This window comes from Ptiloglossa arizonensis, chromosome 4 (assembly GCF_051014685.1).
Source record: "Ptiloglossa arizonensis isolate GNS036 chromosome 4, iyPtiAriz1_principal, whole genome shotgun sequence".
NCBI lineage: Eukaryota > Metazoa > Arthropoda > Insecta > Hymenoptera > Colletidae > Ptiloglossa > Ptiloglossa arizonensis.
The window spans coordinates 11,122,315-11,133,745 of NC_135051.1; the positions used below are offsets into that span (position 1 = coordinate 11,122,315).

Consider the following 11,431-nt stretch of genomic DNA (forward strand, 5'->3'; position numbering starts at 1 on the left):
GTTACAACATAAAAACACTGCAAATCAATTCACAAACAGGAACTTCTAAAAATACTGTCAATGTCGTGAGGAACAGTGGATTATGGAAACTTGCTACTCTCCGCTTATGTATTCAATAAAATAAAATACTTTCAATAAAATATAATTATATGAATAAATTGCCCATCTGCAAAAAATATTCTAACACCTTCTCAAAAAATATACAAGTTAATAATTAGAGAGAGAAGTTATAATTAAACTTCGATAAAAAATCGCCATTTAAAAATCAAAATAATGTTTTAACATGTACATAACTCGCTGGCTGTACATCTTCAATTTTTTCGTAGTTTTCCATACAATAGAGATAAGGAAAAAATTAAACAGAAAATTATATTTTCGTTTAATACTACTCCTATAGTTAAAATAAGGGATTGAAACTTGGTGAAAATTATTTTTCTATTTTCTTTAAAGATAATAAATAATGAAAGAAAAATCAATTGGGAGATGAGATTGTCAATTGAATATTTCTTCTACGTAAAATAAATATATTTATAAATACAATGGTTTATTTGTCATTTGTAGATATATACCTTTTTTTCTGTAGTATAACAAAGTATTCTTATGAATGTATTGATTTACTTATCATTTATATATACATATAATACGTTCTCTGAATAAAATACATTTATGGTGACATGTATAGAATAGTATATATGCACAAAAAATCGACAGATAATAACGATTTGATAAATCGAAAATTACTTCGAAGTCGAATATCGTAAGATCGATGGTTTCGATTAATCGATCGTGTGGAAGAAGACAGTAAAAGAGCAGTGTGCAGTGGTTCACAGAGGTGTCGTGTATTTTTCTACGATAAACGAATTAAAGTGACATAAAATTGGAGATGTTTAGTCCTGCGTAATTTGGTCAAGAAAACTAACCAAGAACTTCAGCTTCCTCTTTCTCATAGTGTGATGTCGACCATACGGTGACGAGTCAAGCCAGATCGGCGGAAAACTACGTCACCAGTGACGGATTCCCCCGAAACTGGGACAAAGTGCAGTGTACTCTGGCATTGCGCTTTACCGGAATTTCTCTCACTCCATGCCTAGTAGTCTCCCCCTCTTCTCCTCTCTTTCTTTCTTTCTCTTTCTCTTAAGATTGGCCAATCGTCTCGTTATCCTCGAATCCTCGATTGAAACTGACAGGTAAACATCGAGATTTCTCAGGAAGTTAATCATGTTACTCATTTATTTTGCTTGTTTTTCTTTAATGTTTCTTATTATTTTGTTAGTTATTTCTTGTGTTATTATTTCTTAGTAGCAATATTTAGTTAACTTAATCTGTATATTATGTCTCCATAAATATTTTCAGTATTATACATGTATAATCATTAATTTCTAAGTATAAGATATTAAAAAGGATTCACATTATTAGAAACAATAGTATGAGTTGAAATACATTTCTACAATACTGTAGGTAACCAACGACGAATGGTGCAGGTTCAACACCATAGTGTCTGGAGGGCTCGATATCATGTCAGATGGGGTTGATGTTGGTGGTGGGGAAAATGAGGTAGATTCCCATTCCTATTCACATATTGATGTTGGAGAGTCCTCGAATCCAAGAGAAGAGGAGACTTTGGATCCAGATAATGAGGCTGCCTTGAACACTAATTATGATAGCAGTGATGGTGCTGTGCCTGCTTTTAGGTCCGTCATCTTCATGTAATTGAGTTTTTGTATTTAGAAATTCCTAATAAACGTTTAGATAATCAAAGTCTTAAATAGCGTATCAAAGGATCCATAACGTGTGGACAGGTGTGAAAGGTGTGAAAACTATGAGACTATAAATAAGACAGCATTCTGCGCTCATCAGGACCAGTGTCTGGCCAGTGCTGAGCCAGGAGAGAGCGCAGAGAATATAGAAGCTGCTGAAAATGATGGGGACGGAGAAGAAACTCATTCTGGAATTCGTTCTCACAGAAAAATGTTTGAATGCGATGTTTGTAACATGAAATTTTCTAATGGAGCTAACATGAGGCGGCACAAGGTAAAAACTAAATTTGTTTATATTTTAAATTATTAAAATTTACAAATTAAATTATTGTAGAAATATAAATATGAAATTATGGAGGAAAATAAATTTGATTTTAGATGAGACACACTGGTGTGAAGCCATATGAGTGTCGTGTCTGTCAAAAGAGATTTTTTCGTAAAGATCACTTAGCAGAACATTTTACAACTCACTCTAAGACTCTGCCATATCATTGTCCAATCTGTAATCGAGGTTTTCAAAGACAAATTGCAATGAGAGCACACTTCCAGAATGAACATGTTGGCCAACATGATATGGTGAAATCTTGTCCATTATGCAATTATCGTGCAGCAACTATGAAGTGCCTTAGGTTACATTTTTTTAACAGGTTAGTATTTAATTATAGTAATATTGTAAATATTGTATCATTCATTTCGAAAATCATTTTTATTTCTAACTTAATTATTATTTTAGGCATGGAATAGATCTGGATAATCCAGGACCAAATAGTTCAAGTTCTTTAATGAATAGCTGTACTCCGGGAGAAGCTATGCCTTCTGCTCCCCTTTCAGATAGTGGAGACAGTACTGGAAACCGATCTGCGGACAACGCAACTCCGCCGATGCACTTTTTGACGCCTCATATAGAGATATCAATTCCTTATTCCGAGCAAGCTGCAAGTCAACAGAATTCAAGCCCTGCTCCCCTTAATGGAGATAGTCCAAATAGCCCACAAAGTGCAGACAGTAACAGTAATGCTCCAACTAGTAGTCATCATCAGTTACCTATTAACAGTAGTGGTATTCATAGGTATAGAACACAATTTAAAAGTAATATTAGTCTGCTTTGAACACAATTAGAATTTATTGTTTTATTAAAGGAACCTTGGTGAGAGTGAAGAAGCAATTACACCTTCAATCTCACTTATTCCTATTAAGCAAGAACCAAACAGTAATGGAACAGAGGAGAATGGCGCAACATCTAGTAATCTTCCATTACCATCCTTGATAAAAGTTTCTCCACTGAAATCTCTTCTTCGAGACGATTTACGACGCAAGCTTTCATCTGGCTCTGGAAATAATAATAACAATAATAACAATAACAATGGTAATTTCATTATTTTATCATATAAATAATTTGCTTTATCGCTAAATTAACATGATCTGAAGTCTCTGAATATCAGTATTCTGAGCTTTTTTAGTATTTGTGTAATGTTATTATTATATCTAGCTTCACACCAAGTTAAAAGGAAATAGTTGACACTTCAGATCATATGAATATTAATTGCAATTATGAAAGCCTTAATTCTTTTTGATTAATAAATTTTGTAATGTCATTATTTCTTTAACTATTATTTGTAAACAATATACACATTACAAAGTACTCCATAGTATAACACTCATATTAAATAATTCTTATATTAAAAAAATACATATATATAAATATATATTGATTTTGTAATAGGTAATAATAGTTCAAATTCAAATCCCCATTCAAGAGGCGAACCTCCTAGTTCAACAAGACCAGATCAACGTAGCAGTGGACTTCAATGCACTCACTGCAGAATTACCTTCCCTGATCAAACATTATATTTCCTTCATAAGGGTTGTCATAGTGAAAGTAATCCCTGGAAGTGCAATATTTGCGGGGAACAGTGTTGCAATTTGTATCAATTCAATTCGCATTTATTGAGCAAAAGTCATCAGTAGTTGTTGAAAAAATAACGTTTTTCAAGGCCTATCACCTCGATTATTTAAAAAATTATTCAATAACAATGTTAATATGACTGATATGAGAGAAATTATGAGCTTGAACAAAAAAATTACATTTTATGTTAGACAATGTAAATGAAATCCATTTGTATTTAAATGTTTGAACTAAAATTTTACTTATTTTAATATCTATATTAATAAGTATCTTCGATTTACATTAGGAGTAAAATAGTCGAGGTTCAAGGAATGATTTCTGAAATCTGGGAAAAATCGTGCCTTTGTCGAGATACCTTTGCCAACGCTCACACTCGTCCGAATCGTCCTAATTTATGATAGTACGAACGATCCGTCCATGGGGCTTTACCAAAATATATTCCAGAAGCTCTATCGGTAGTTTTAAATCTAGTTATACTTAGAAGAAAACAGTGAGAATACCAATGAGCTCCTTTTTTTCTATCTAAATTCCTTTTATGCACTGTTTTTTTGTTTGCTTTTTTATAAAGTTGTTTGTTAAATTGTATTAATTTCATATGTTATCATATATTTCATTTATTTCTATTATATTAAAAATAGTCATTTCCAGTAAAATGTATACAACATAATTTTTATGAAATTAGATTATGATCACAAAACAATCATAAATTTGATTATTCATTTGCAAAAATGAAATATGAATAATCAAAAAAAATTCTTTGTAAACTAAATTTCAGTTATGAATTTAATATGATGCGAAAAAGGAACCGAGCCGTGTGTACCGTTGCATATAAATATAAATATACAAGTAGATAAGAGGCAATAGCTGAAGTATTGTGTCAGCTCAAGAAATATTTTATATAGAGATATTTGTACAGAGAAGTATTAATATACGAAAAAATATGAAAATAAAGAAGTCAAGGTGTCATATTTCAGAGATGTATAATATTATCAAAAGATATTACATACTTATTCAAATAACATTTTATTTAAAAATAAATTATTTATATTTTAGTGAAACAACTTTTTGACAAATTAAAAATGATCTAAAAACAAAATAAAATCATGATGAGAATTTAATTAAAAGTAAAATAAAACTGATATTAGCCTCAGTATAAATTAATGCAATAAAAGCATTAATAATTTCTAAATATGATTTCTAGACTCTGGTACATGTTTCTATGTACATGTGTATGTATGTGTGTGGACAGGGTATCCAATTTAAGTGTATATATTTCTCGTATTGTTACCTTCAAAAAATTCTTTCATCTATAGTCACATAAATAAAACAAAAATATACTTAATTGTTAAGTAATTTCTTAATAGTCAAGGTAATAAAAAACGCGTGAGAATATACAATTAAGTTGGGCACTTTCCATATGTTCTATATTTAACAAAATAGATTGAAGAAAATACGCACGAACACTATTGTCTATTGTTGTAGTTATTTAAAAAATCGTTCCGTACACTGCGTAATATTTAATACAATTTTACTATTATTATGTTATTATTATTAATATTATTGTCATTATTGTATTATTTATCGATACGTAAGTTATTTATTATTACTTTGCATTCCAATATACCAACTTTTAAACACGTTCTATACTTGACGATGCTTGTTTGTTTAAAAAATTATTGTTTGTTTATTTTGTATTGTATACACATACTATATCCTTATTTTGTTTTTTCTAATAGTAGTAATACTATGCGAAGAGTGCCAAGGAATACTTTTTTCTTGCAAAGAGTGCTGCCGAGCGTAGTTGCATTCTTACAGTTTCCATGCTAAAATCTCAGTTAAATGAGTGTCTTACATTACGCACACTGCGTAAATATACATACAACATTTAAAAAATGTTTAAAGTATAAAAAACGCTCGTTTAATTTAGACTTAAACCAAGAAACTGAAGATATAACAGTGATCATTTACTTGATTCTGTGTGACACTCATTTAGCTCAACTGCGGCGTTTACTTAGCATTTTTCATATAAATTCTCGCAATCATCTTTGGCACTCAAGTTGTTAATAAATAAAAAAATTACTTTAATAATTATGGTTTAGCATAATTTTTCAAATATTTTAAAATATAAAAAAATGATACTTTAGGTAGCCCTTTTTAAATTTAAACCTATAAATAGGTTCCAAATGATTTTTTTTATAACAAAATTATAAACCAGCATTGTCAAGGTATGAAATTTTTAGATATTTTTATGTAGAAATTTGTGTTTTTCTTGCTTGTATGTATTTACAAGAATGAAAAAATGCAGATATTTCTCATTAGACTATTCACTCTCTAGTAATGAGACCAAGAAAAATTGATAAAGTATAAAATCAATCATGAAGAAATTAATGTTGTTTTTACTAACAAAAAAAGATCCTATTCTCTTAGAATTCAACGAATTCCCTCTAAAAATTTGACAAGAAGATAATAGTATAGAAAAAATAATTACAAAAAAATATTCGTTAATTACATTCAATTTATACTTAAATACTATTTTATTGTTATACGTGAGACAGGATTAATTTGTTAAAGTTCTGAACTATATGTTGAAACAAAATAATTTACTTCAAGATTGAAATTCTTTTAAAAAAATTCCATTACTTCGGGTAGAATATTTTTGTTTAATAATTGTTCATGTTATGTCCTGTAATATACAAGATTGAATGTAAACTTGCAGGCATTCATTCGTTTCTACTTTAAAGAAAAGTTACCAGTTCTGCACTAATCAAAACTTGTTTTTCTTTTCTGTATGTTTTAGTTGGTGTGGAGCCAGTGACTTTCCCTTGAGGTGGGGACTAATTAATACCTGCAAGGAAACATTATATAGCTGTAAATGATTGAATTATTGAGATATTTGATCAAATAGCAAAGCATATAGAAAGAAATTAAATAGTTTTGAATGCCATCTGGCTAATTAAATTTTACATTGTTACAACATAAGTCAGTGATATAATATATGATAGGGATGTGTGACTTGATAAAGACTATTAAAAACTAGTAGTTGTTAAGTTTTATTTTAAACATTTACATTGTTTCGTTTCATATAATATTTCAATTTGTATTTAAAAATTTCTACTCAATTATAACGGTTACTTTTAACTTTCTATTAACTTCATATAAAAAGAATTCAAAGATTTGAAATATTAACACAAAGCTTCATTTACTGATATCTAAAGAAGCTGTTTATTTTCAATTTCTACCACTGTTAGAATAATTTGAGTTCTACCTGCAAGATGCTGATTAAATAAGATTGAGTTTAAGTAAAACGTAAATCTCTAAGAAAATAATTAAAAATAATTATTACTATTATTATTTTACTTTTGGTTGATCTGGAATTGATATACATATTTATTAAATTATTTATATATTCATAAGTTTTCTAAAACATTAAAGAATTCTTAAACAGTAAATCCACTTACTAGATATAGTTTCCAATTTGTGATTTAATTAGGTATTAGTATATGCATGATTATAACTCGCATACTAACTTTATGCTGAAAGTGATTTGAATTTTAAAATTGATTCTAGGAAATTATCTATATGTATATTATACAGTGCTGAACAATGCTTAAAACAAATCTTATTTCACATATCATGTAAAAAATCAGTTTAAACTAAAATACAAATGTTTTTAGCATAGATAGTTTGCAAGTATTACATGTTATCAATTAAAAATATCATATTACCTAGCACTGTACATAAAACACTTAAGAAAACAGAATACAAAATAGGTTACAGATTTGAAAATCTACTAACTTAGACAAAGATGGACCAGAAGCATTGAACAGTACGCCTTTACACTGTGATCATGTTTACAAAGAAAATGTAGGATTAGAGCTTTAATAAAAAACAAAGAAACCTTATTTTAGGATTCAGCAAAAATATGATGAATACTGCATAAATGAAAAATGTCAATAGGTTTAAAAATGCCTTAGAAATACCCATACCACCCTTGTTAACATTCACACCCATAAAATATTAAAATATACACACTCATTTCTTCATATAAATATGATATAGGAGTATATTTAAGAATATAATAAAGAAAACCGAAATTATTGTTGATGTTAGTATATCAATGGTGTAATGGGTACATTCGAAATACATCGTTATTATACATACATTTCTTTTCATTTTGTGAATGATTCTTATAATAAGATTAGTAATATGATTAAAATAGTTACATAAATAAAATTAAGGTTACATTATTATTATTAAGACGTGAAAATTTAAATCCCTTAATATATTGTCCATCTTTGAATTTTAATGACACGAATTCAAAGTTTTTCTCGGTAGGCGTCTTGGTTGGTACCAATGCCGGTGACTCCCTCTGTTACAACATAAATATTTTCTGTGAATGTACACCCAAAACCAATTTAACATATAAAGTTTTATTCGTTGAGTTAGATTTATATCCTGAGAATTTAACGATCATTACACTATTTTTTATTCAGTTTCATCCTGTAAAGATAAAAGCGAGTCAAGGGGATAGCTAGCGAGAGGAGAATGGTACGAAGCAGCAAAGCATTGATAAATACTTTGTCTTGCTCCATCTCTCAAACGCCTAATACTCCGTCCTTCGCGTGCAATAGTGACTGTCTCACTTACAATCCCTTTGACTTGCTCACATTTCATTTTACTGTCTCCTTTGGCAAAAAGGACGTGAGAAACACTATGTTATATAGTACGCATCGTCCTCAACTACAACGCATCAACAAATTATTGTATCTTTAGTTTCGATGTACAAGCGATTGTACAAATTCTTATCACTTCAAAGGAAATCACCAGTGCAGACACAGCTAAGACCTATCGTGCTCCTTGACATACGTCTTGATATAGTTGGCGTTGGTGACATTTCCCTAGAAAAGCAGAAACTCGTTCGGCGACTTTACATTTATAATAGTGCATATAAGTTCTTTTTTGTCCGAGTAGAGATATATTGGAAAAGATTCATTTCTACTGTCTAAAGGAAAAGTCAAAAGGTTTCAGTACCAACCAGGATCCCTTGGTCTCCTTCTGCGAAATCGTAATTTTGCAGGAGGTCACCGAACGGAGTCGAGACCGGACTCGCGTGAGCTCGAATAGTCCCCCCTAAGAGCAGCGGGCGAAGGCGCGTTGGCCTAGGAACAGGGGCTGCGCAAAGATCTCAATCCTTACTATTAATTACCCCACCAGGAGCCTCCCGACCTTTGCTATTTTACGAGCAGCAAAAAAAGGGCACCAAGTCCAAACTGACCCCAGCCCAGAGGAGGATTGTCGGATTTAACTGATATTAATGTCCCCTTCTGCACGAGGCCCAGCTCTGACTAGAGTCAGGACTATTTCCTCTCAGATGGCTGAGTCGTCTAGTCCCTTCATACGAATCTCCGTGTATTTGGTGAGCTGGGTAACTCGGACGCTCTGGCGGAAGAGAACCTCACCCATTTAGGCCCGTCTTCGGGATCGAGAATCTTGAGGATAAGATCCTCAGTTACCGCTCACTTCGTTTGCATCGACGTAATACCAAGTCTAGTCAGATCGATTTTTAATCTGGCATACAATACGACAACCTCCTCAAGCACGGTCACTGTAATCGCTGCAGTCCTTACGTGCCCCTGGGGTGCCTTAAGCAGGCTTTAAACTTCTTTGTTTCGCTCTTCTCAGGCTTTACCATGCCCCCAATAGAGGAACCGAGGCCGGTGATTTCGGCCGGGCAGATTTCTTAACCTTCTGACCAATCACCACGGTCAGGCCTGGCCGCAAGGCCGAGGATGGCAATGATGGGAAAAATGTTCATGCCTGTCACTGCCACCACGACTTTCTGGCTCCCTATTATTCTCAAAGGCGCCGCCTTGAATGGTTCTACCAGTACAAAATGTTTGCCGCCTTTTTTGGCGACACTTTCCCTTTGAGAGGGATTAGTTCTGTCCGAAAGACCGCCAGCTTGACGTTTATTAGACGCTCTAAGGAAGTACGGAAGCATTTGTGGAAGGGGAGAGGAAGAGCGTTCATGCCACCTACTCCGGGCCGTCCTGACTCGATGCCTCCACTTCCGACCTTACCTGCACCAATTCCTCACGCAAGCCGGCTACTTGTCCCTAGAGCTTTGGCAAGTACCCCAGAGCCATGCATCTCATCACCGCGCACCATAGCTTAAAATTGGGGGCAATTAATAGAGTTGCCGTTTTCGTTATTTTCTGTGGTTAAGCTAAGAATCCCATTCCTCCTATTGTCACGTACCATTTACAAATCCAAAAAAGAAGGAATTGTGAATGAATCGTTGCGATCCAAATCAATAGGAGTTTTATGGTATGATTAGCATTAGGTATATCACGTTCGCCAAACTCGTGCTGTAGCGAACATAACAAGCTGCAGCCCCTGAGGAAGGGCCCGAACACATGCAGACTTGAGGTTCGTAATAGCTGAGTTCTTGGGCTATTTGTTCTTTTATTATTTGTATTTTATATGGAATGTCTCTATTATATCTGATAATAACTTTTTTAGTTTATGAGTCTTTATTGTGTTACAATCTCTTTTAATTTTGGATAATGCTCCGTGAAGAGTTTATATATAATACTTCTTTTTTACTATTAATATTATTATCTTTGTTATTATCATTATTGTGCTATTGATTTATTTTGAATGATACATAATCTACAATAAAGAATATGAGGAATAAAACACATTATCTCTTATAAGCATATATATTTATACTTAATGTTAGTATTCGTGAATTCCTGAAAATTAATTTTGTATGCATAACCATGTTATTTTAGCACTAATATAGCAAAAATATTTTGAGCAGAACTGAAAATGAAAAATTTTTGTAATAAAATCCTAAATTATAATATAATAAAAAAAACGACTTAATTACTTTTAGCCAATAATGTGAAAAAAAAAATCGAACGTTACAGGGTTAATTTATGTTATTGCATGTGGTTTATGAAAATTATGCAGTTCTCTACATTTAGTCAAACATAATTTAGATAATTGGTAAACCTTCAAAATTCATTAATCGTTTTGATCTGTTGCCAAAAATATTCAAACACATTACCGTTGAAACAGTTGTCTGCAAATGCTAAATAATTAAGCCACTAAGACAACCTGTAGAACAGTGTAGAGTGTATTATCTTGGTTACGAGATGTAAAGTCAACCGAGTAAATAAGTGGAAATGACTGCAATAACATCCTTTAGCCATTTTACTCACAAGTCAGATCTACTAATGATGTCATCTAATCGAAATGCGGCAAAATTTAAATACATATGTTCGCTGCATGTTTTGAGCTGCTGTAGTAACTTGCACTCGTCAATGAATTGTACGTAATATTATAAATAAGAATCTATATTTAGGAATACCAATTAATGAAAAAGTATAACAATTTAACAGCTGAATAAAATAATTTGATTGAGAAAGTGCCTTTTGCTCTTCAATATATCGATTGATTGTCTACCAATATAAAAGTAGCATATTTTTATATATTTTATAATTACAACTTTTATTAAATGTATCCTACGATTAAACGTACACTGTTATACTGTAATCATTCATAGTCAGTATGTACAGCGCTGTGAAATCAATTAAAACTTACTATAATACAGAAAACTGAGTAACTATAATAAGAAAATTCCTTAATACTAATGTCAGGCAGCGCCATTGATGAATCCACGTAAAATGGCAGAAAAACTTTAAAAGTTAATCTCTCTTCTGTCTGACAACTCAACCTCATAGCATAATGCAAGGGTCCTTTA

The 11,431-nt window shown here is 31.7% G+C and overlaps 1 protein-coding gene and 1 long non-coding RNA gene across 8 annotated transcripts; one reads left to right on the plus strand and one right to left on the minus strand.

Annotated features, from left to right (window-relative positions):
- Positions 1–776: 776 nt before the first annotated feature.
- LOC143145959 (uncharacterized) lies at positions 777–6,824 on the plus strand. Of its 3 annotated transcripts, none has more exons than XM_076309837.1 (7): positions 777–1,187; positions 1,459–1,706; positions 1,800–2,031; positions 2,136–2,404; positions 2,491–2,826; positions 2,897–3,123; positions 6,461–6,824. In XM_076309837.1, the coding sequence occupies exons 2-7, from the start codon at positions 1,516–1,518 to the stop codon at positions 6,487–6,489; spliced, it is 1,284 nt and encodes a 427-aa protein (XP_076165952.1). In that variant the 5' UTR covers positions 777–1,187; positions 1,459–1,515; the 3' UTR covers positions 6,490–6,824. The 3 variants fall into 3 exon arrangements, with proteins under 3 accessions (XP_076165952.1, XP_076165950.1, XP_076165951.1); XM_076309835.1 differs by lacking the exon at positions 6,461–6,824 and adding an exon at positions 3,481–5,882; XM_076309836.1 differs by lacking the exon at positions 6,461–6,824 and adding an exon at positions 3,481–5,882 and having other exon boundaries at positions 1,459–1,691.
- Positions 6,825–7,174: 350 nt separating this feature from the next.
- On the minus strand, positions 7,175–11,416 carry LOC143145544 (uncharacterized). 5 transcript variants are annotated; one of them, XR_012991718.1, is made up of 4 exons: positions 11,272–11,395; positions 10,736–11,022; positions 9,922–10,335; positions 7,180–9,833 (listed from the first exon to the last, which is right to left on the minus strand). It is a non-coding gene; the product is annotated as an uncharacterized LOC143145544 (long non-coding RNA). The 5 variants fall into 5 exon arrangements; XR_012991717.1 differs by having other exon boundaries at positions 7,180–8,561; positions 8,699–10,335; XR_012991719.1 differs by having other exon boundaries at positions 7,175–10,335; positions 11,272–11,416.
- Between the last annotated feature and the right edge of the window lie 15 nt (positions 11,417–11,431).

Coding starts and splice junctions, on each gene's coding strand:
- LOC143145959 (XM_076309835.1), top strand. CDS start 1,516: ATGTCAGATGGGGTTGATGTTGGTGGTGGGGAAAATGAGGTAGATTCC. Junction 2,405..2,490: donor AGGTTACATTTTTTTAACAG/GTTAGTATTTAA, acceptor TTATTATTTTAG/GCATGGAATAGATCTGGATA. Junction 3,124..3,480: donor CAATAATAACAATAACAATG/GTAATTTCATTA, acceptor ATTTTGTAATAG/GTAATAATAGTTCAAATTCA.